The sequence below is a fragment of the Ursus americanus genome, chromosome 11 (genome assembly GCF_024610735.1).
Source record: "Ursus americanus isolate L20-20 chromosome 11, mUrsAme1.1.p, whole genome shotgun sequence".
NCBI classification, from domain to species: domain Eukaryota; kingdom Metazoa; phylum Chordata; class Mammalia; order Carnivora; family Ursidae; genus Ursus; species Ursus americanus.
In genome coordinates this window covers 26591340-26616991 of record NC_142137.1, presented here as the reverse complement: position 1 = coordinate 26616991, position 25652 = coordinate 26591340, and the positions used below count along the sequence as shown (strand labels likewise).

At 40.2% G+C, this 25652-nt stretch overlaps 1 protein-coding gene and 1 pseudogene across 1 annotated transcript in view; both read left to right on the top strand.

The window, feature by feature from the left end:
* The window catches only part of AK9 (adenylate kinase 9), a 119301-nt gene extending 95614 nt beyond the window's left edge, over positions 1 to 23687 (top strand). Inside the window, exons 29-40 of the mRNA XM_087865377.1 lie at positions 4437 to 4643; positions 4992 to 5210; positions 8313 to 8526; positions 9973 to 10174; positions 12137 to 12283; positions 12386 to 12606; positions 16490 to 16686; positions 17703 to 17872; positions 18077 to 18175; positions 21213 to 21315; positions 22477 to 22591; positions 22995 to 23687. Coding sequence (XP_087721503.1) covers positions 4437 to 4643; positions 4992 to 5210; positions 8313 to 8526; positions 9973 to 10174; positions 12137 to 12283; positions 12386 to 12606; positions 16490 to 16686; positions 17703 to 17872; positions 18077 to 18175; positions 21213 to 21315; positions 22477 to 22591; positions 22995 to 23197 — 2097 coding nt within the window. The 3' untranslated portion in view covers positions 23198 to 23687. The remainder of the gene's footprint in view (positions 1 to 4436; positions 4644 to 4991; positions 5211 to 8312; positions 8527 to 9972; positions 10175 to 12136; positions 12284 to 12385; positions 12607 to 16489; positions 16687 to 17702; positions 17873 to 18076; positions 18176 to 21212; positions 21316 to 22476; positions 22592 to 22994) is intronic.
* LOC123792886 (large ribosomal subunit protein eL28 pseudogene) lies at positions 3174 to 4317 on the top strand (annotated as a pseudogene).
* Positions 23688 to 25652: the final 1965 nt, after the last annotated feature.

The window sequence follows — 25652 nt, the reverse complement described above, 5'->3', positions numbered from 1 at the left end:
GAGAACACTTTTAGATATTTAAGATCTTTGACAATTAGCCTTTAATATATTCTTCCTGAAAAAAAATAGCCAATTGATTTTGCGAATAGTGCTTCTTTCATCTAAAAAACAAAACCAAACCAGAAATATGGGGTAGGGGAGAGACCAAAAAAAAAAAAAAAAAGCATTATCCACATATGGGGCAAATTAAAATGCATCATTCTGCATAATAAGAAAATATAATGTTTCACCTTGACACTTCAGAATGGTACACATTTGTTGATATAGGGTTGCATCCCCACTGTCACTATCTGTAGCTGTAGTGAATAAGGATTATGTAGTTAAAATATGGCTGGTATTGTTTATTGGGTTTCATTTTTAGAATCAATCAAACACTGTTTGCTTTCAATTCTTAGAATCAATTTCTACATGAAGCGCTAAATAAGTACACTTACAGACAAATGTAAATGTAGAAATATTGGAGACAAAAATTTGGACACTAAAGAGAGGGAAAAGTGAAAAGAAGATTAAGAACAATCTCTTGAATTCGGGGGAATCAAAACACACATCTAAAAATGATAACTCAGGGGCGCCTGGGTGTCTCAGTTGGTTAAGCATCTGCCTTTGGCTCAGGTCATGATTCCAGGGTCCTGGGATTGAACCCCACATCAGGCTCTCTGCTCAGTGGGGAGTCTGCTTCTCCCTCTCCCTCTGCCTGCCACTCCCCCTGCTTATGCTCTTTCTCTCTGTCAAATAAATATATAAAATCTTTAAAAAAATAAAAATGATAACTCAAAAGAAATTGGGGGATCATATTTAAAGTTGTAGGGGGGGGTGCCTGGGTGGCTCCGTCGATTAAGCATCTGCCTTCAGCTCAGGTCATGATCCTAGATCCTGGGATCGAGCTCCACGTTGAGTCCCACGTCCGGCTCCTTGCTCAGGGGGAAGGCTCCTTCTCCCTCTCTTTCTGCCTGCAGCTCCCCTTGTTGTGCTCTCTATCGCTCTGTCAAATAAATAAAATCTAAAATAATAAATAAATAAATAAATAAATAAATAAATAAATAAATAAATAAAATTGCAGGCACTTGGTTATAGAGTTAAAGAATTAAAAATATGACTAACACTGGGGAATAAGCAGGAGAGGAAGAAAAGAGAAATGTAAGTTAGCTAAATTCTTCATTGTTATTAGTACAAGAGAGAAAACAAATATCACAAGGGTCAAAAGAGGCTACCTTTCACTGTTCACTTTGTTACTTCCTAAATTGGCTTCCATAGAACAACCAAAAAAACCAAAAAAGGGGCGCCTGAGTGGCGCAGTCAGTTGAGCCTCTGACTCTTGGTATCGGTTCAGGTCATAATCTCAGGGTCTTGAGATCAAGCCCCACATCGGGGCTCCACGAGCTCAGTGCAGAGTCTGCTTAGAGTTTCTCTCCCCGTCTCCCTCTGCCCTTCCCCCACCACGTGCACTTGCTTTCTCTCTCTCTCTCAAATAAATAAATAAATCTTAAAAGAAAACATTTTTTAAGTGCAAGAATGGCTAAATAAGAATAATGAGATGTATGTTTTTATATGGAAGGAAATTTAAATGCATTGCTAAATTATATTTTTAAAAAGCAAGTTGTATAATATAGAATGATCCCATTTATGTGTAAAATATAATTTTCTGTGTGTGGGAGTGTGTGGGGGTGTAAACATATAAAAGGATCTTAAACAAATTGTTAACCAAAATTATTTCTAGGTAGGAAAGTGGAAATAGAGATGGGAATATGAAGGGAAATTTTTTTACCCTATATAATGCTGTATAATTTTATCCTTTAAGCAAAAATGATTCTATTTTTATTTTTTTATTTTTAAAAAAGAATTTATTTATTTATTTATTTTAGAGAGAGAGGGCGGGGAGGATACAGGGAGAGAACTTCTAGCCGACTTCACGCTGAGTGCAGAGCCTGACTTAGGGCTCGATCCCACGACTCCAAGATCATGACCTGAGTTGAAATCAAGAGTCGGGCACAAAACCAGCTGAGCCATCCTGGGACCTCAAAATGAATCTATTTTTAAACTGATATCGTTGTTTTGGTTTTTTTTAATTAACAAACAAGTTAGAAGAGCCATTAAGTAGAGCCAAGAGAGGTGAGTACAAGTTCATTTAGAACTGAGATGTCCCTGGTTTGCAGTGTGGATTCATCCCGCCATACTTCCAATGATCCTTAGAAAATCAAATCTCAGGATTTTTTTTTTTTTGTCAAAGTATAAGGAAAAGGAAAAAGTAGTAAGGGAACCAAATGATTTCAAAATTCAAATAAAACAGAAGCAGAACTGAAAAACACTGCCCCAGAGCCAAACTCCTTCTGGAGAGAGAGGAGCCTGGGCACAGAGCAGGAAGGGACCTTATCCTCTCATCTTACTCCTTGCACCTGCAAGGCCAAATTCCAGCTCTAGGTGCTCTTTAACAAGTTCTAATTAGTAGGAAGATTAGGAAACAGGGAGCTAAGCAGGAGATTGCAGGTAAGAGATAACGAAAGGGCAAACTGTGGGGCGGTACTGGAAAGGAGAGAGTCTAGGGCATTGTTTAGGATTACGGTCCTTGGAAACTGGATGCGCAATGAAGGAGAGCAGGAGTTAGGGAAACTTCCAGGTTTCCAACCGGAAGGCAGTGCTCCAGTTGATACAAGGAATACTTCAGGGAGAAGAGTGTGGAGGCAGTGCAGGAGGATACATATTAAAAGCCCGTACAGCACCACTTAGTGCCAATATCCTGCCATGGTCTTTAATAATCATTTATGTCTTATTTGTCTTTCTTCAGATGGGCTATAAACTCCTAAAGGGCATATACTGTTCTGTTAGTACAAAATAACAAATAATAGCTATAATGGCCCAATAATAGCAATAATAGCTATCATTTCATGCCTACCATGTGCCTGACACTTTTCTAAATAAGGGCTTTGCACGTATTAAGTAATTTAATGTTCCCTCCATACCTGTGGGATAGGTACTTTTGTTGTTCGTACTTTACAGATGAGGAAACTGATCTTGTCCAAGCTAACACAGCTGGTGAATGATTTATTCTCTTTCAGTTCCACTAAATATTGTTACTGAAGACTATCAAAGACATAACTTTCATGGATGGGGCCAGAGGGTAGTATGCTAAGTGAAATAAGTCAGAGAAAGATAAAAACGATTTCACTCATACCTGAAATTTAAGAAACAAAACAAACAAGCAAAGAAAAAAAAGAGACAAATCAACACAGAGACTCTTGCTCTTTCCAACTTCCACGGTGGTAGTGAGAGGCGCCCTGTCCACCCACCTGCCATGGATGGTCCTGTGGAACTGCTCCAGCTTCCCGATCAGGAGGAACAAGCAGACACACAGCGCCCAGGCCGATAACCTGAAGGCTCACCACTCCTTCCACCAACGGGCTGATTCACTGCAAGGCTGCGGGTGTGAAGCCACCGGCCCGCCACAAAGGTGTAGTGGTGGTCATGAAGCAGAGATCTGGCCCGTGAAAACCCGCCACCTCCTACATGTGGATCACCATTAACAAGAATGTGTGGGCCACCGTCAGCAGCATCGGGCACATGAACCACAAGAACCAAGTACCACCCAGATCTGCACATGGCTGCCATATGCAGACCTGGTGCCATCCTGAGCACCAGAAGCCTGTGATGGTGAAGAGGAAGCTGGCGCCCCACCGCGAACTCCTGAGCCCCCCACCTCGAAAGCAATGGAGGTATCAACCACCTGGGGAGGTGGAGGGAAGAAGTAGAAGAAACAGACTCTTAATTATAGAGAACAAACTGATGGCTACCAGTGTGAAGGTGGGTGGGGGATGGGTTAATTAGATGAGGGGATTAAGGAGCGCACTTGTGATGAGTACCAGGTGATGTATGGAATTGGTTTTGTTTTGTTATGTTTTAAGATTTTATTTATTTATTTGACAGAGAGAGAGAGACAGCCAGCGAGAGAGGGAACACAAGCAGGGGGAGTGGGAGAGGGAGAAGCAGGCTTCTAGCGGAGGACCTGATGCGGGGCTCCACCTCAGAACGCTGGGATCACGCCCTGAGCCAAAGGCAGACGCTTAACGACTGAGCCACCCAGGAGCCCCTGGAATTGTTGAATCGCTATATTGTACACCTGGAACTTACATAACCTGTGTTAATTACCTGGAATTAAAATAAAAACTCTAAATAAACAAATGTAACTTTCTCACAACCGTAGGCATAAATAGTATTTAATATCTTGTTTATGTATTTACTGTGGGATCAGTATGGTGTCAGAGTCTTAAAGGAATTAAATTTCTGGGTGCCAGATATTTAAAATTTTACTGTGTCACTAAATGAATGTTGCCATGCCATATCAACCAATATTCAGTTACATAAAATATTCCAAATGATTAGTTAGCACAGTCATTTGTTGCATATTTTAGATATGTAGTAAAAGAGAATATTCTCTTCCTTAGATGGATAAAGAAGATGAAGACTTCAGTGAAGAAGAGCCTGAAGAAGATGAAGATGATATTGACAACATCCTTGAAGAAGAATTTCCAAAAGACGAGGAAGTGATGAGTGAGGAAGATGAAGAACAGGAAATTGATGCACTTGAGCGCCTGAGAGGTGAACTGGGAGAAAAATTTGAAGCAGATATGAGTAATTTACAAGTAATACAGGTTATTATTTTCCTTCATTTTTCATAATTCAAATGTAACATTTGAGAACAGAACAAATGCAGTTTGGCTTATATCTTAGTTTCTTTTTAACATTTCAAAAGAAATGTGTATTTTAGGGCTATCTTCCCTTTTGCCAGCGCCACTTGCAATTATGAAAACAAATTAATAAATCAAGGACAACATGGAAGCCACATAGAGTCAAAAGTTTTAGCTGCCAATATGCAGCCACTCAGAAGCTGAAAAATATTTGTTCTCTTGACTGAAGCAATCGGTCACCAGCAACGTCTATGTGCAGTAACCTGACTGTCCCATTAAAAATATTTCATTTTATGATTTTTTTTCCATCAGGATGAATTTGAGAAGCTTTTGATCCCGGTAATTCTCATTAATGGAGCTCGGAAAATCCACATTGTACAATATAATATGAATATGAAGCTGAAACCACTGGTGGAGAATCGTGAGAGCATTTTTGAAAAATGTTATCCAATAGCATCCCACCTTGCCCAAAAAATGCTCAGCTATACCTATAAGTATGTCAGCGCATTTGGCTACTGGGACCCCGTAAAGGTAATGTCAGCAAATGCATCCTAAAGCTGTGCTCTTTCTTTTATTTTTTTTAAGTATGTCTAAGAAGAAGACAGAGGATAATTCCAAAAATTATAAGCATTGTACAGTACTCTTAACTAGCTATAAAAATATGTGATTGTTTTATCTTTTTGAAGTATAATAGGTAATCAAAGGGTTTAATTTCTTTCATCTACTTCTGTAGAGATAACACAATTCCAACTTGGTTTTAACTTTGTAGCTGAAGATGGGTAGTGGAAATATTTTCAAACTACACATCTAAAGGGCTGAGCTCTGGTACTAATTTGCCACCTAATTTTAGGCAAGTCATTTAATCTCTTTGATCCTTTAATGGACCCAGGGTCTCAGACCCTGTACTTAGACCTAGTTCTGTACTAAGATCCTGCCTGGTTCCTTACCTTTAAGATGAAAGAATAATGTCACCAGGCCACTGTGATCAAATACAAGAGTATAAAGTCCTTTGGAAAGCGTGAGGCACTATACAAAATGTGACACTGATGTCCATAACAAGCCTTTCTAAGTACCATATTTGTATGCAGTGTGGACAAACAGATTTAATCCAGTTGGAATTCAGTGACCTCAAATGTGGGATGATTTTCAACGAATCTCAACCAAGAATATGTCAGCCACTGTTCTAGTCCCTGGGAAAGAGTAGTGAACAAAACAGACAGGTTTCTTTTGTCTTCCAGCTTATATTCTAGTTGGATTGGGAAGGGAGGATAGGCAATAAATAAGTAAATAAGCAAATATGTTCTTGAGAGGTAACACTAAGTGTTATAAAGACAATTAAAAATGTCATGTGATAGTGACCTGCTCATTCAACCCGTGTACCTTTTTATTTCCGTCAGTGATGTAGCCCAGTGGAGAAGATAATGGCCTCTGGAGCCAGACTGCCTGAGTTCAAAACCCGCTACTTATTAAATGAACAACCTTGGACAAATTACTTAACCTCACTGAGTCATTTCCATTTGCATAATGGAAATAAGAATAGTCCCTACCTTACAATATTATTACAGTGATTAAATGAGTTAATTATTGTAAAGTGCTTACAACAGTGTTTGGCTTTTTGTAAGTGCTCAATAAAATTTATAGTTGTTATTAATATGTATTACTATTATTGGTCACAGATAAAAAGTATTTCAGAAGATAGGATCCAAAATGCAGCCATGCGCATTTACTTGAAACCTCCTTCTTGGCTGATATTGACACAATCAATTTCAGTTCTACTTAATTGTGCCATCTTCTTTATCTTAGCCGTAGGATGTCCAGAGAAACCTTTTCAAATACCGTGCTGGAATATAGAGACATATGACAGTGCCCTCCATAGAGAATTGGATAGAGTTAAGCGTGTACTAGAATCACCTAGAAAGCTTTTGAAAGATAGTCATGCCCTTCTCTCTGAGATGAGAAAGAAAGGGGAAGAAGAAAAGTCAGAACCCTATTTAGGGAGAAAGGGCTCATGTCGAAACATAATTAGGACTATACAAAAATGCCTTGTGGAGAAAGGAATGCATGGTCACAGGAAGGGTTTAAACATTTAAATAAGCATTTTTCAGGACCGTTTGGGAATCTCCCTGGGTGCATGACAGTTTTTTTAAAAAGGATTTTATTTATTTGAGAGGGAAAGAGAGCATGAGCGGTGGGGAGGGGCAGAGAGAGGGAGAAGCAGACCCACCCCCCACCCCCACTCAGGGGGGAGCCCAGTATGGGACTCGATCCCAGGACCCTTAGATCATGACCTGAGCTGAAGGCAGCCCCTAAACTAACTGAGCCACCCAGGTGCCCCTGGGTACATGACAGTTTGATATTTCTGATTTGATGATACTATGCATAGTCTGACCTACAGAGGAGAAAGGATACGTGCTAGGTATTTTGAGCAATAGCAGAAACTACTGAAAGGACTCTAAATTTGGGAATTTGAAGTGGAATCATTAGACTTTCAGCTTTTTTTAAATTACCAAATATAAGACATACAGCAGGCATTCCCACGCCATCCTGGAGTTTCCTCTTATACCTAGCATTTACTCCAGCCCAAAAATGTTAATGTTGACAACTGTCTTGGTGTAGCTCTGGTAAAGGAGCTGTACTGCTTCACACCTACTTTGTCAGGCTGGGCTGATACTTGGCCATCTGAGGCTCTAAAAAAATATATCCAAACCTAACGTCAATTAATTACCCAGTTCTCATCTTGACCTAATGCACATGCGTAGGACTATTCCTCCCACTCCATTTCAACCTATACCTTAAGCAGCCTTTTAGGTATTTTTCCCTTTTGTGACTGCTCTTGATGTTTATGTGAGTGGGATTTTGCCTATATAAAATGTGGGTGAGAAGCCTGTGGGATTTGTCCTACCAGTAGTATGCCCCTAAAGATAACCCAGGACCCCGCCTATATTTGTCTACTCAGGCCGCCATAACAAAGTACCAGACATTGTGGCTCAAACAACAGAAATTTATTTTCTCACAGTTCTAAGGCTTGTAATCCAAAATCTAGGTGCCATCAGGGACAGGACAGGTTTCTGGTGAGACCTCTCTTCCTGGCTTGCAGATGATCACCTTGTCCGCACATGACATTTCTTCTGTGCTTTCGCACCCCTGGTGTCTCTTCCTCTTCATATAAGGACACCAGTCTTATTGGATAGGGCCCCACTCTTATGACCTCAACCTTAATTTCCTCCTTAGAGGCCCTATCTCCAAATATAGTCACTTTGGGGATTAGGGCTTCAACCTATGAAATGGGGAGAACACATTTCCATCCATTAACACCACCTTAGGAATGGGCCTGTTTGTGAGGATAAATTGGCCCACGAATATATGTAAACAACCTTACACTTGTTGGCAAAAACATACACTAAATACATTATAAAGGAAGTAGGAGAACTATAATTGTCATAAACTGAAAGCTAGTTAAGATTTCATCAATTGCATGTGGGTATAAAATAGTTTGTTCTTTTTACATTGGCTATAATTAGTTTTCTTATGTATTGTAAGACAGATTTTCTTATTTTACAAATTTGTTCAAATGTATTTGGGGGAAATGCTGAATAACTTAAACCTATGAATTCAATTGTGTATATATTGCAGCTAAGTGAAGGAGAGACAATCAAACCAATTGAAACTTCAGAGAATCCAGTCCATGCTGTAATCCATCGTCAGTATATTTATTTTTTATCTAGCAAGGAAACTAAAGAAAAATTTATGAAGAACCCGATCAAATATATCCGCCAACCCAAACCTAAGCCTACTGTGCCCATTAGGATTATAATTCTGGGGCCTCCAAAATCTGGGAAAACTACAGGTAAGGGTGTGTGTTTGCCTTTGTTGTTCTTTTTTTTTTTTAATCCCAGTGTAGTTATCATACAGTATTATATTCGCTTCAGCTGTATGATACAGTGATTCAACAATTCCATGTACTACTCAGGGCCCATCAAGATAAGTATACTTTTAGTCTCCTTCACCTATCTCACCCGTCCCCCACCCACCTTTCCTCTGGAAACCATCTGTTCTCTATAGTTAAGAGTCTGGTTTTTGGTTTGTCTCTTTTTTTCTTTTTTCTTTTGTTTGTTTGTTTCTTAAATTCCACATATGAGTGAAATCATATAGTATTTGTCTTTTTCTGACTGGCTTATTTTACCTAGCATTATACTCTGTAGATCCATCCATGTTGTTGCAAATGGCAAGATGTTGCCCCTTTTTATGACTGAGTAATATTCCATTGTGTGTGTCTTCTTTATCCATTCATCTATCAGTTGCTTCTCAGCCTTTTGGCTAAGATCAAGTGTATCCATTCATCTATCAATGAATATTTAGGCTGCTTCCATAACATGGCTATTGTAAATAATGCTGCAATAAACATAGAGATGCGTGTATCCCTTTGAATTAGAGTTTTTGTATTTTTGGGATAAACACCCAGGAGTGCAATTCCTGGATCATGGGTAGTTCTATTTTTAATTTTTAATACTGTCTTCCACAGTGGCTGCACCAGTTTGCATTCCCACCAACAGCACGAGGGTTCCTATTTCTCCACATCTTTGCCAACACGTGTTGTTTCTTGTGTTTATTTTAACCATTCTGACTGGTGTGAGGTGATAGCTCACATTTTCTTAATTTCTCTTTCTGCTGCTTCAATATTAGTGTATAGAAATAAAGCAGATTTCTTTTTTTTTTTTAAAGATTTTATTTATTTATGTGACAGAGAGACAGCCAGCGAGAGAGGGAACACAGCAGGGGGAGTGGGAGAGGAAGAAGCAGGCTCCCAGCGGAGGAGCCTGATGTGGGACTCAATCCCGGATCGCCAGGATCACGCCCTGAGCCGAAGGCAGACGCCTTAACGACTGCGCTACCCAGGCGCCCCATAAAGCAGATTTCTATACATTGATTTTGTATCCTGCAACCTTACTGAATTCATTTATCAGTTCTAATAGTTATTTTTCTTTTTTTTTAAAGATTTTATTTATTTATTTGACGGATACAGCCAGCGAGAGAGGGAACACAAGCAGGGCAAGTGGGAGAGGAAGAAGCAGGCTCCTAGCAGAGGGAGGAGCCTGATGTGGGGCTCGATCCCAGAACACCGGGATCACGCCCTGAGCCGAAGGCAGATGCTTAACAACTGCGCCACCCAGGTGCCCCTATCAGTTCTAATAGTTCTTGGTGAAGTCTTTATGTCAGTTAGCCAGAAATTAGAAATAAGGTTAATTAATGACTTTGTGAAATGGAATAAGTTTAAAATTTTAATGTTTTTCAGTTGCCCAAAAAATTTCAAGTGAATATGGCTTAAAGCGTTTGTCAATAGGAGAAGCTTTGCGTTACATATTAAACAGCCAACCAGACACAGAGCTGGCCCTCATGTTAAATTGGCATCTTCATAAAGGAATGACAGCACCTGATGAACTGGCTATTCAAGCCTTAGAAATCTGTCTGATGGAAAGTATATGTAATACTGCAGGGTAAGTGGGTGTGGGGGTGGGGAGGGAGTTAAAGAATTCTTTAAAGAATTACTGACAGAATTTAAAACACTTACCTTAAACAAGGTTTAAAGCTCTTGTAAAGGGTGTGATCTACTTCTCAAACCTTAGGCACCTACATGGTTATATATTTTAATTTTCTGTCAGCTAAAACTTGGCTTGAACACGTATATGGCAGAATAGCAAGCTGGCCACTTCACTCATTGCAGCAACCCTTTGTTGTCCAAAAGTCTCTGGGCTTACATTGCCAACAAAGAAGGCCAGTGTGACTTCCACAGTCTGGTAGACCTTCTCACTGCTCCGTGGAATGATGAAGGAGTGGCCATCCCCGTCGCCTAGAAGGTATTGGTCTAAGGGAGATGTCTCTCACTGGCCCAGCTCTCTGCACAGGTAGCAGTGCCCCTCCCTTAGTGCTATATTTGGACCTGAGGGCCCCATGCTTGAGCTTTCCCTTCGGTTTACAATCCTCTACTCAACCATTACTCACCTTTTACAACTGGGTGTTGTAAAAGCCAGTGCAGCCTAATGCCCTGCTCTTAAGCCCAGGTCACTGACCTAGAATCCCACTGATTTACTCAAGGTTGTATTGCATTAAGAGCCTTTCAGCCCTTCCTTGCTACTGGTCTTTAATCAAGACTTCGGACAGTTCTCCTAATTTAAGTTAGGAAGAGCAGATTCTGGGGTGTCAGATTTTCCCCCAGACAAGGCCCTGGGACTCACAAATTGAGTTCCCTCCTCCCTGGCATTCAGCGTTGCACACAAGGGATCTCTGTGAAGACAACCCGGAGTCAAAAGGGGTTTATTTCACCTTAATACCAGGACAGTGACTGGCCAGTCATCCTGAATTTTTCTAATCTTGAGGGCCACTCAAGCGACCTTTCACAAGCAAAGAAATTGAACTACTCTCTATTTTGAAAACCCCAAAACACAACCATGGCACTCCCATAAGATTCTCTATTAGGTTTGCCTGGCTGCGTTAACTTACGGTCCTCTCTGCCATGGAGTGCCTAGAGACTTGGCTGGAGAGCACAGAGTAAGGGGATCCTGTGGCTTCCTCTAAACCAGCCCTTCCTGATGACCATCAGCGAGCAGGCCCAGCTTGCTCCCACCTCAGAGGGAGCTTCCTGACTTTGGGGGCCACTGCTCTCAGAATGTGTGGACACCCTTCATTCCTCCCCTCAGTTTGATGGTTACACTCCCATTATCTCCAACAGTCCAAGACTGTTGGACTAACGTAAATTCTCTATCATTTCTGCTCAGAAGCATGATGGGTTCTGATGGAATGATTCTCTCCCAGATATCACAGGGCTCCTCTCACTAACTCCCCATCTCTCCTCCCACCACCCCCCCCAGCCTTCCCACAGAACTTTACTATAAAAGCAAGCTTAGAGCACAATTGTTTTCCCATATTTGCTTAATCTCTTACTAAGATACTATTCATTGTGCCAGGACCTATTCTAGTTGCTTTACATACCGGATCTATAAGTTTTTAAGACAATGCTCAGGGTTAAGTATCATTTCCCCTATTTTACTGAAAACTGAGACTCAGAGAGGTTGAACTAGGTCTCAAATCTAAGTCTGTCTGCCTCTGAAACCTGTATTCCTTCCACTGTTTCACGCTTACAATAATAGCACCAATTGAATAACACAATGTTCAAGGTATTATGCGTGTTACCTCTTGAGTTCTGCCAAAGCCTAGCCCTGTGATGGTAAGTGTATGAATTCAGAGCTGTGTCTGTTTGTATGCTGCCCTGCATCTGGCTCTTGGGCTGACCGAGGTTAAAAATATAGAGATAAAGAGGGCAAAGTGCAAAGAAGGTAAGTCAAGTTACAAAAGAAAGAGCAAGAGGCTCTTCCTAAAGAGATAGGCTGGCTCTGGAAGACAGGAAGGAAGATATGAGCGGAAAAAAAATCTAGAATTATTTTCATGTTTCTCCTTATTAGTGTTGTCATCGATGGCTACCCTGTAACTAAATACCAGATGAGTCTCTTGGAAGCTAGGTCAATCATCCCCATGGTCATCTTTGAATTGGATGTGCCTTCCAAGGAGATTTTCAAAAGACTGTTCCTGGAAAAAAAAAAGGAACAAAGGTAATGTATGTGATGAAAGCAATGATAAAGGAATAAACTTTAGTCATCCAGAAAAAAGTATATTTTTAATAGCTTTTTCCATTCATTCTGTTTCTCTCTTAGTTTGCCTTATCCACTGCACAATAGCACACAGATTATAGCTGTCAAAAACTCAAAATACCGCAAAAATATTGATGAGATTAGGAAATATTATCAAGAACAGCATCAGAACTGGTATGTGATTCATGGATTTCACAGCAAATGGTGGGTATGGAATGAAGTCATTAAGAAAGTTCAAATGGTGAATAAATATATGCAGATATACCTGGAAAGAATAAGCGCAGGTAAGAAAACATTAAATTGTTAAAATAGAATAAAATATTAATTGAAAGTCTACACATGCCTGACTCATATTACCATAATTCATTCAATGTGAACATTTGTTCCCACAATCTTAATCAGTCTTTTAAGTATATGGTACTGTCCAATTATTGTGGGCATGTATACTGTTCTCTTGAATGACTGCCACTACTCAAGCTATCATTTACTGAGTTCCTGTGTGAACCTAGCACATAAAAATAATGCATAGCCTCTCACTAGAAGAGTTTATAGTGTTTGGAATGCCATGTGAGAACTACGTTTTAAGAATGCTAGTTATGTGAGAGTAGTGGGCTGTGGGATGACACTTGGCAAAATTTTGTTTATGAATCTAGAATTAAAATTATTTTTGATATTTATATTCATTATGGTATTACAAAAGTGCTGAATCTATAAAAAATTAAACTTGAGCATAAAATGTCTTTTAATATATATTTGGAATCCATGAAAGAAAACATTTGATTATATATTCCTGTAAGTTTCTTGACTTTTCTCTAAAAATACATAAAATAGAAGGGAAGTTATCATTATGTGATATCTCTAAATAGATTGATGACTCTAAAGAATTTAGCTGTAGGGGTGTCACGGACATCTGGTTAGTGACTTCATTTCACTATGGGACTACAGAGAAGATATAATGGGGTATGAGAGCAATGTGACTAAGAGACTCTTATACAAGGAAGAATGCAGTGAGGATTCTGCATCATTCAATCTTGATTAGCTTCCGTATTTGGGCATAACCAGTATCTCTGGTTCCTGTTTGTCTGCAGACTGGGAATTTGTTTTCACCTGAGGATTGCAAGGCATGACGAGTACAGGGGAAGAAAGAATTGGGTTTTTAGAAACGTACTCGCAATAAGTTTTGGAAAGCATCACACTTGTAACACACTCCACCACAGACTTTGAGAGCAAAACTTGTGCTTCATTCATCTTTCTGTTACCCTATTTTACCCTCCCTACCTTAGACTGAGTTCCTTGGAAACAGACTCAAGATTAAACAAGATTAAAAGTTGTCTGCAGAAGCTTTATCAGAAAGTATTCTCAGGATTTGAGTTGCCAGATTTAGCAGCCCAAAATACAGGATGCCCAGTTAAATTTGAATTTCAGATAAATAACAAATACGTTTTTAGTGTAAGTACGTCCCAATTATTGCATGGGGCATACTTATACCAAAAACTCTTCATTGTTAACCTGAAATTTAAACTCACTGGGCTTCCTGTATGTTAATCAGGAGATATACCTGTGGGGAGTGAGGACAATAGAGTTGGACAGAAGGAAAAACTAACCTGCTATGTGGTGGAAACGAAAGCCTCTGCAGCCCCAATAGGGAAGCCCTAGAGCTAGGATGGACCTTCAGAATTTCCCAGTTGAGGGGAGGAGCCGGGCTCTGTATCCCTCCATTGGCCTGCCATTGACCACAGGTCACTCTGGGAGAGGGTTAACCTGTGACAGATGGGCAATTCCCAGTGCACCTGAGACCCATCAGCACTGATGCTCCCAGCATCTGGGGGGATGGCTGCATCGGCCCTGAAGAGGGATCCGGATGAGGTGCCACAGTATCCACTTCATTGTTCCATCTATACTTGCCTCTGCCTTGAATAGTTTAACCTGATTGAAGTCGACCTTTATTGATCTTCTGCTTCAACTTTCACCTAATAATCTAACCTGCACCTGATTGTTTAAATTTAGTTTTGACTTTTGTTTTTTTCAGTCCACATTTCCTTGTATGCTAGTCAAATGATCCTCTCCTATCAGGGGGCCAAAGTTTACTGTGACTAATGAGATGGAGCAAGGTCAGGGCTCGAAGATTAAAGAGATTCCTCCTCATTCTTTCACATTCCCCAGATTAAGATATATGGAAACTGCCAGATGTCATCAAGAATACAAAAGAAGAGATATTCGAGTATCTTTTAGGACTTGAAGTCATGTGATTCTAAATTACCCTGACACTAAACCTGTCAGGATTGGTGAGGTCAGCATGTCTGAGCTAAAGAGCATCTAGGATTGTAATACTGTACTGCCGTATAGGATAATATTATAGCACTATATAATACTATATACTTTAATAATAAAACATCTTATTACACCATAGTACTGTACATTATAACACCTTAGAATAATATTATGGCACTATAGTATGATAGTAGTGTAATATTCTTTGCAGGGAAGGAATATTAGGGCTTCTTACCTTTTTCATCTGTGTCATAAACAACAGATAGAATAGCATATTAGTTTATGCTGCATAACAAATTATTTCAAAACTTAGCAGCTTCACACACACACACACACACACACACACACACACACACACACACAATTTCTGTGGGTCAGGAATCCAGTCACACTTTAACTGGATTCTCGCTTTAGGAACTCTCACAATCCTAATCAAGGTACTGTCTAGGATTATTGTCTTGCCTGAAGGCCCAAGTGGGAAAGAATCCACCACCACACTCATTCATGTATTGTTGACAAGATTTCATTCCTTGAGGGTTGTTGGATTGAGAACATCAGGTTCTTGCTGGCTGTTGGCCACAGACCACCTTCAGTTCCTTCCCATATAGACCTTTCCAACATGGCACCTTTGTTTTATCAAGTGAACAAGCTGAGAAGGCAAGAAAGAGTGCTAACAAGACAGAAGTCACGGTCTTGCGTCATTGTTTTAGTTTCCTAAGCCTGCTATGACAAAGTACCATAAACTGGGTGGCTTAAACAACAGAAATTAATTCTCTCACAGTTCTGGAGGCTAGAAGCTCAAAATCAAGGTGTTACCAGGGCCATATTCTCTCTGAAGGCTCTACGGGAGAATCTGTTCCATGTCTTTCTCTTAGCTTCCAGTGTTGCCAGCAATCCTCTGTATTCTTTGGCTTGTAGACCATCGCTCCAATCCTAAGAATCAATTTTATATGTTTACATTGTCACATAACAAGCTATGATTTATGATTCATAACTGTATAGTTAATTTAAGACCTTCCTAGGCATAATAATGATTTTTAAAAGACAAAACATCACTAGTGAGAGGGACCATTAACAAAATATATTAAGGGTCAAAATTTACTCATTATAATTAAGATGTATGGAAAAAATTTTCATTTTCTGTAACATCTCTTATAACTTTGGAATCCCCATTCCAGTGCCGTATCAGGGAGAAAACTCTCAAACCTGTTCACCGAAGGGCTCTTCCTTTTTAAAACAGACTCTTTCGGGTAAACCTAGTCACTTTTGGAAAAACATTTCTTCCCTTCTCCTGTGCCATCTCGGCACAGTAACATCATGTCAACAAACTATCTGCACTTCTTGAAATCTACCCCATAGAAAAATTTAAAATATGTAGCAAATTTATATGTGTGTGTCTAAGTGGGTATGCAGACATGCATATACGTATACACACACACACACACACACACACATATGGTTTACAACATATATATAATTTATAATAGGTAAGAATTAAAAACAATCAAAACATTCATCAACAGGTAAATGGCCAAGTAAACTGATATGGAAAGAAGTCAAAGACCATAACTAACTGATAAAAGCAAGTTGCAGAATTATGTTTACAGCATAGTGGCATAAGCATGCTATGTGCAAAAAATAAATGTGTATATGCAAGTGTATAGAAAAAAGTCTGAAAAAGATACAAATCAATAGTAATTACTCTCAGGAGGGATGCTGAGTTGACAGGATGAAGTGTGAAGAGAAACTTTTATTTTTACTCTGTTGTTTGGAATTTTACAATGTATATGCATTTGTATCATGTGTGTGTAATTGAAATCATTTTAATTTCTAAAATCACTGTGTTTTCTATGAAAAAAAATATGTATATAATAGTAGTTAATCTGTTACTAATAGGAAAAGCTGCCTGCATTGACAAGTTATGTATCACACCTCAAGAACTGATTTCTCGCCTGGGCGAATTTGGACAGTTCTGCCCTATCAGTCTGGCAGAATCACATGAACTAGTTGATTGCTCTATAACTGACTCATTGGAATTTGCAGCAGAGTTCAGAGGGCACTATTACAAAATGAGTTCTCAGGAAAATCTGAACGTAAGTTTGTTCCTAACTCCACATATTTACTAGAGAAAGAAAATGCCTGTCTCAGAATTCATCAGATAGGAAGAGGTGGGTGAAGCTGGGAACACCCAGGACCTGGGGACCAGGAGCCCCATTATTGGAATGAACGACATTAGAATCAATGAGGCAACTCAGAGGCCAGTCCTGAGACTGCACCCCCAGTGGAGGTTCAGAGTCAGTGATAGGCCCTCAGCTTAACAGGCGGGGAAACCCAATGGCGATTCCCACCAATGGGGCGGATGCTGAGCATCAGGACTCAGCCGAAGCGGGGCCTCCAGGGGATTAAGCTCCTACAGTGCAGCAGGGAAGTCGCGGTCAGTAGAAAGGAAGCAAGACCTCACCTATGTCTCTCCTGTGCTTTCAAATGTTTTCGTCACTAGGGTTCCCTGTATATCTGTATACTGTATTTCTGTTCAATACAACAGAATACAAATCTGTTCTAATATTATGTCTATAATTTGTGAAGATAAAGGTTGGTAGCTGAAAATCAGATGCCTCTGAGCATTTTACTCTCCTCTAAAGAGGTAGTATTTTTTTTTATCACTTTATTAAGGAGACATTTATTTCTTCCTGCGTATGTAAATGGCCATCACAGCATTTTAAAACCGGAAGTGACATGAGAGATCACGCCTCCGCTCTGCTCCCCCCCCCCATTTTGCAGAGTGCTAACTGAGGCTGGAGAGCTGGCTCACCTGCCAAACAGCCCCCAGCTAGTTCATTCTGCTGCAGAAGCGGGACACAGGCCAGCAAGTGATGTGCTGGCACACAGCACGAGCTCAATAAAAGATTTTCTGTGCGAATTAGGGAGGGAGTGAACCGTGAGAGAGATCAGGAGAGAGACCTTGGATGTCATCACTTGGGAGCCCTGCCATCAGGAACTTCCAGCCAGGGAAGGAGCTACTGCAGAGCGAAGGACAGCCCCTGGGGGGGTTTGACTGGCAGAGTACTCCTGTTTTACATGGTCTTATTGCTGTATTCATTTCCTGCAGAAATTTTTGGAGAACCCAGAATTGTATGTGCCTCCATTAGCACCTCATCCACTACCACCTGCCGACATGATCCCCAAAAGGCTGACGCTGTCAGAGCTGAAGAGCCGATTCCCCAAGTGTGCAGAGCTCCAGGGCTACTGTCCAGTGACCTATCAGGACGGAAACCACAGGCAGGTGCTTGCCCTCAGGGGAGGACTCAGAATAGGCAGTTCCTATCACAATCTTAACATTTGAGTCAAAAGGTCACTGTTATTTTACTGAAAAATGTTCCATCTCTTCCTTGAGTTACATAGGTAGAAAATGAAACATTTTTGACATTTTATTTATAGAGTATTGCATGTTAATTATACAATCTTTTTTTTCTTGTCTTTCAGATATGAGGCCCTTGTACCTGGGAACATTAAATTTGCTTTAGAATATCGTGATCGTATATATATTTGTGAGACTAGAGAAAAACTTGAGAAATTTTTGAGGTGAGACCATTCACTAAGTTACCAGTATTGAAGACCATTCACTAAGTTACCAGTATTGAATACCTTCTGTGTTCAGTGCACCATGCTGGGGTGTGTGTGTGCGTGTGTGTGTGTGTACATGCATAAATCTATTTGTGTGTATAGACACACACGTGCATACATACACACATACATGCACATATATACATACGTGTATGATGATGACTAAGAACTGGTTCATGCTGTCCCAAAGCCTGAGGCTCTGAGGTAAGTTAGACTTTACATATCTGTTAACAACAGAACGTGATGGCACTTAGGGTGGGGAAATGCCATGAGTTCTGGTAATGTATAGCCCAAGAGTCTAACTGAATTGTCTGTTGGGGTAAAGCCTGAATGAGGAGTGAGAATTGGGTAGATGAAAGAAAAGAGGGACAGGTTTCAAGCAGAGAGACCTACAAACAAACCTGGCCCCGGGGAATCACAGGGCTGCAAGAAATTCAGCATGGCTAGACATGATGTAGAGAAAAGGAAAAGGATTGAGAGGTGAGGCTAGAGATGGTGAGCAGGGCCAGAGGGTGAAGGTCAGATAAAATCACCATAAATTATTTGAACTTGACCCAAAAGGCAGTATGGCTACATTAACACAGCCTCTGCACGAGGTGGTGTACTTCAGTGCTGCCCACACCCTGCGTGAACACCTGACCGCTGCTCCAAGAATCGCCCTCCACACTGCACTCAGCAATCATTATTATCTCAAGAATGAAGCACTGAAAAGGTTGCATTCCCAATGTCGCCCCAGACATCTGCTCAGCATATAAACTGCACCTAGGGTGTTGCAGGCTAATCAACCTTGTGGACTGATCAGAGGCTTTTACAACAGTTGTGACAGCTGCTGAAAAGATGGATGCAAATTCCATAACCTCAGAAGAAAGGAATGAAATTACCCATGCTCGGTTTATTAGAGCTGTTTCTGAACTAGAACTTTTAGGATTTATAAACCCTACCAAGCAGAAGGCTGACCATGTGGCAAGGCTAACAAGGGGAGGCTGCTAGAAAGCCAGTGAGTGAAGCCAGAAGTATCACATTAAGCTTAAGAGAAAAAGGAGACCAGTCGTATTTACATACCACCAGAAGACTGTTGGTGAGAAACATGTAACCCTTGCGTGGTGTCTGATCAGAAAGTAGACTGTTAACCCCAAATGGGAATATATCAAAACACCTTTGGAATACTTTAGAACCCAACAAATGACATGCTTACGTTGTAACTAAAATTTCTCCCACATTATCACTGTAATTTCCATAGTCATTACATAGTTTATAATGATAATAAATTCCTTTATCCAGGATTTTTTTTTTTAAAAAGCCTCTGCACGATGTTTTGAGTATTACATTCAAATTTGCTTTGGAGAGAGACCATCATTGGAGTGTTGATAATGGACTGAAGGCGGGAATACCAGTGCTAAGGCTGTTAGAATGATCCTGTCCAAAATAATACAGCATGAGGTCACCCATGAAGACTAGTGTGGGAAAAACAGTGGGCTCCTCACAAACGTGAGAAGAGTTTGCAAAGAGAATGATAAAGAAGAACCTACAGAGAGGCGAAGGAGAGGCAGGTCAGGGAGGCTCTGGGGAGGAGGGAAGAGAGAAAGTCTTGGAGAGCTGGAGGCGGGGGGTGGCCAACAAGTTTAAACGCAGTTTGAGGTCAAGCAAGTGAAGAGCTAAGAAGCGTGTCAGATTTTGGTTGTAACAGGTCATCGGTGACAGGGCAAGACTGGTTTCAGTAGAGTGAGGTGAGTGGAAGGCAACTATACGTGTCACACTGTGGGTGCGAGGTGAGGAAATGAAGACCTTGCCGAGTCCAGAGGTGATGCACACAGAGGTTACCTACAGCAGCGAGAGGGTGAAGCGCCTGCGGGGGGCAGGCTGGGTGTGAGAGCCCAGGACGCGGTGGGGTCGGCCGCAGACCGGCCAGCTGACAGGCCCCAAGTGAGGAGAAGGGTGGCTACTTACCTACTGCTGCACGTTTCTGTTTCACCACAAGTTGGAAACCGGGTTTCTTTCTTTTTTTTTCTTTTTTTTAAGATTTTATTTATTTATTTATTTGACAGAGAGACAGCCAGCGAGAGAGGGAACACAAGTAGGAGGGGTGCGACAGGAAGAAGCAGGCTCCCAGAGCAGGGAGCCCGATGTGGGGCTCGATCCCAGGACTCTGGGATTGTGACCTGAGCCCGAAGGTGGACGCTTTAACGACTGAGCCACCCAGGCGCCCCTCTTTTTCTTTTTAAACCAAATTGTTCTGGTTTTTTTTTTAATGTTCATGACTGATTTAAACTTCTAAAAGTACTATGTGGATCAGATTGGCTGGAATTTGTGCAATAGCTTGTGATCTCTACTAAAGCTCACGATCTGAATAAGTTTCGAAAGAAAAGACACTGGTTGCTGGAAGTGATGTAGGATGGCGGGGGTGAAGGTGGTTTTTCTTTTTCCTTTTTTTTTTTCCAATGAGGAAGATGGGAGCATGTTTAAATGCAGATGAATGGGGAGAATCCCATAAAGAAGGAAATGCCAAAGGGGAGAGAGAGAGAAATTACTCTAGACAAGCTGGCAGGAGGGGGATCCAGAGTCCGGAGGAGAGGGAGGAGAGGGTGCAGAGGGTGGAGAGGGCTCTGCCGGGGTGGTGAGCTCCCCCACGGAAAGAGGAAGTGCGCGGCTCTGTCTGTGGTGAGCGGTTGAGGACGTGCCATCGGAAGGGCTTCTGTCTGTGTGACGAGTGTCTGTGTCGAGGGTTCCGTGGGAGTCAGGAGGATGAGGATAACAAAGTCTTCTATCGTTGCTGTGAAAAACAAGACAAGCGAGGCAAGGGAGCAGCACAGGGGACAGGCAAAGCTGCAGGTCGCAGGTCTCTAGCAGCTCCCATCTCTCACTTGTCACGTTCTCTCCCGTGGAGAAAATCAGCCGGTGAACTTCATCTCTTCGTTGTCTCTTACACACCCACATTCCTGTGCACTCACAGTGAGTGTGTTTGTGGGCATCCGCCTGACGAACTTTGTGTTCTTAGGTCGCCAGAGAAATACTGGAGCCAGAAGCTTCCGTACAAACTGCCCCCATTGAAGGAGCCCATCCATCTCACGAGTCTTCCTTTGCCTGGATATCTGGAACAGGTTCGGTGACACGACTGTGCACGTACATTAGTAGAGTACAAAGATCTCTTTTTTAACAATAATTTTTATCTTGGTAACATTGAAATTCAAGGCGGAGTTTTCTGATTTTAAGCTGTAAATCCACTCTGAACCTATTTTGGTTTTGGGTGGTTGTGAAAATAAGAATTGAGAAAAACCCCTGCTTCTGTAGCTGATTTCCAAATATGTGCAATCAAGTGAAGAGAGAGTAAATTGTCGTGAAATTGTTTACATTTGACTTGTGGTTAGATTCTTATTTTGAATTTCAGGGTCTGCAAAACTTTTTAAATTTGAAAGGTGCAGTTTCAGTCTCTGAGAGGTTTATTCACTGCTCAAGAGTGTTGGGTTGCAATACCACCACAACTGAACCACCACAGTCATATTTTGCCCCAAATCTAGGCACAAATGCCCCCAAATGCTACTCAAGTCACATTTTAATTATCTAACTATAACGTTTTAAACATAATAAAACTTATCAGTAATCAACCATTTGATTTAAAGCTCTTTTAAATTTTTCTATAAAATTAATGCCTAGGGCACAATTTCATACCTTTCTCAGAAATTCTTAACCACTTCATTTTTTCAACTTGCCTAGATGGTGAGCCTTCAATCTGGTTTAATATCAAAAGGCAAGATGAGGCTCACCCAGAGAGGAGTATTCTCATAAAGGCCACGTTTCATCAGGAGGGCCTCACATCTTTGCCCGCGCAGGGCTCTAGAATCTCTGCAGCAGTGATTGACAGCTGTGGTCTCTGGAATTCCTCGCCAGGTGGTCAAGGGTCCTGACAGCAGAGGCAGTCTGGCCATTCTGGCAATGGAGGTAGAAAATGGGCCAAGACAACTCAAAGCCCAGGGACCCCTTCATCTTTAACATTTTGTTACGGAAAATGTCAAATGTAAAAATAGAAAGAATTGTGTAATGAGGCCCATGTATCTATCAGCCACCTGACATTCAGTCAATTTGTAATTTTCAATTTTCCTAATCCAAAGTGCTTTGTGTTCCTTTCCATGTTGGTTAAGTGGTCATCTAACCACCTTATAAGCCCCATTCCCAATGCCAAAGAATAGCCTCTTTATCTATTTGCCACTAAGAAAAGAAGCCAAACTCAAATATACATGTGATCTACATTGTCCCCCCTGCAGGGTATCGCAACTTCACTAATTAAAGCAATGAATGCAGCAGGATGCTTAAAGCCCAAATTCCCCTTCTTAAGTATAAAGAGATCTGCGCTACTATATATAGCATTTCACCTAAAAGGTATGTCTTCTTTAATGATATGCTACTCAGAACTAATTAAACATTATTTGTAGTATACATGATAAATATATAGGATTGTTGAGTCAGTGGCTTGTATTGGTGTGTATGTCTGTGTGTCTGTGTTGATAGCAAATGTTTTAATGAACATATCAGATTTGAGTTTCTAGTTTTTAAAGCAAAGACTGTAAGTAATACAATCGGCTCTCAATAATCCATGCAATAGAGAAAGATGAATAGAGGCAATTATGATCAAAAATGGAATAATCCCTAAATCTTACTTGGGGTTTGTATATCTTCTCAGCTATAGCTGTGCAACTCTCTCACACACATAGTTCTCTTTCTTTTCAATTTAATGATTCACTAACCTAACAGAAAACATTCAGTTCTGTGACATTTTCTGCAGCCTTCAATCCCAAAAGTTCTGAGTATACAAGAAGGAAGTATAAGAAGAAATTGGAGCAGTTTATGGAGAGATGTGAACTCATCACATACCTAGGTGCCAAGATGACCAGAAAATATAAGGAACCTCAGTTTAGAGCCATTGACTTTGATCATAAATTACAGACCTTTCTCTCTCTTAGAAATATAGACCCAGTTAATGGATAGTTTGCTTGGACAACTGCGAGGACGTCAAGAGTTATCTGAAAGGTATAGAAGGAAATAGGTTGAAAATTTGGCCCTCTCTGCTATACTTTTTCCCTTCCGAGTGATACACCATGGCTGCCAGCCCTCAGATGCACTCAGAGCTCTGCCAGCCCGGAAGGAGTGAAGCATACGTCTTGACATAATTTAAAAATGTATTGCTCCTTGCCTGAACGTTCATACTTTAACAACATAGTTATTCCATTTAGAATATTTAGGTAACTTATTTTACTTAATAAATCTATTGTTCAATTTCCTTTTTAACATTTTCAGCCTCTGTTAAAGAAAATTACTCAGTAAGTGATAGAAAGCTTCAAGAAAGAAAATTAACGTTGATATAAATAAAATAGAAACATTGGTTACACTTTCAACAAAAAGAGTTGTTAGTAAAATTCATGAGCCTAAGACACTTTATCATTTTCCTAACAAAATAAATGCATTTGAGATAACTAAATGGCTTCCTCTTTTCTTTTTTTTAAATATTTAAGAAACAAGCTTTATACATTATTTTGTAATTAGAAATCACCTGGAGTTTTGCAAATGATGAAATCTGGAGTCTTATCATATGACATTATCCAGAAGTATATATGTTAGAGGAAAACTCAATAAATTGCATTTGAATGAGATTTTTAAAATATTATACATTTTTCAACAGCAGTATAAGGAATGTAGAATATGAAATAGCAAGATTGGCTCTTTAAAGAATAAAAAATACAAACACTAACTGTGTGATCTTGGGTAAGTCTCAGTTTCTCTGAGCCTTTGTTTTTTAATCTCTAAAATGAGGGATTTAGTTCTTTTTTTCTAGCTTAATGAGGTATAATTGACTAAATTATATATATTTAAAGCGTACAACATGGTGATTTTGATACAGGTATGCATTGTGAAAAATGTCCCACAATCAAGTTAATTAACTCATCCATCGCCTCACATAGTTACTTTGTTTGTGTCTCTATTTGTGTGTAGTGAGACACTCTATTAGCAAAATTGAAGTATACAATACAGTATTATCAACTATAGTCACCATACTGTACATTAGATCCTCAGAATGTATTCATATTATAATTGAAAGTTTGTACCTTTTGACCAATATCTCTCATTTCTCCTACCGCCCAGCCCTTGGGAACCACCATTCTACTTACTCTCTGCTTCTTATGAGCTTGACTTTTTTGATTTTTTAGATTCCACATGTATATGATACCATGCAGTATTTGTCTTTCCCTGTCTGGCTGGCTTATTTCATTTAGCATAAGGTCCTTCAGGTTTATCGATGTTGTCTTTGACTTCAACAATGTTAACTGTTGACTTCAACAATGTTAACTAAAAACTAGAAGACTGTCCTATATATTTTTGTATAATATATTTTCATAACAAAATATGTTTAAACAAAAGAAAAAATAAGAATTGAGAGTCTAACCACAGGGTGAAAGACATTCCAGGAATTAACAAACATATGTATTTACCAAATGTGAGCCAGGCATGTTGAAGACTGCTCAGTTTATACAAGTATGTATATATTTACAAGAACCTCTCTCAGTCTAGGGTGAGAAATAAAAATGTAAACAGATACACATCACCCCTACAAAATGCAGGAGATATGGGGCCTAGAAACTGGAACACTACCGAATTAGTCTTGTAAAATCTCTATAAAGTGGGGGTATTGTCCCTATAAAGATGCCCTATTGGCACTGAACAATGTCAATTACTCTTCTGTTCCCCTCAAATACATTTAAGTTATGAGCTGTGGACTATAGTTTCTGCCTGCTACAGTTATCAGTCAACCATCACAGCCTGAAAGGATGTTTTTGATGCCCTTTATAATGTCAAAGGACTTCTACTAAGCTCTAGTTGCTAGATAACTGTGACCCTCTCTTTCCTCCTCCTTTCCTTCCTGCTGGGTTCTCCATTGACCCAATTCACCCAGAAGCCAGTAGGTACTGGGCTTTGATTAAGTCTTTGCAGCTTCCAGGGCCAAAAGATAGGGAAGAAGGGTGGAAATTGAATTTGGAGGGAGAAGAGAAAAAAATCTGGATAGCCTCTTCAGTATCAATATTCACTCTGTAAGTGATCTTATAAGAATTTATAATCTATACTCTGATAACTCCAATATTAATATCCCAAGTTCTGTTTTCACCTCTGAACTTCAGACTCTTATCTACATGTGCCTACTGTATATCTTTACTTGGTTATCTAGCTGACATCTCAAATTTAATATGCCCACCCCATACTTGTTATTCAGCCAGCTTCTCTTTCTCCAGTTTTCTCCCAGATTGGTTCATGGTAATGCTGTACACTCAGTTGATTTGGTCCCAAACCTAGGGATGAACCTGGATTGCATTCTTTCCTTCACTTCCCACATCTAGTCTCTCAGCAAGTCCTGTCAAAGATTACCTCCAAAATATACCATGGGTCTGGGCTC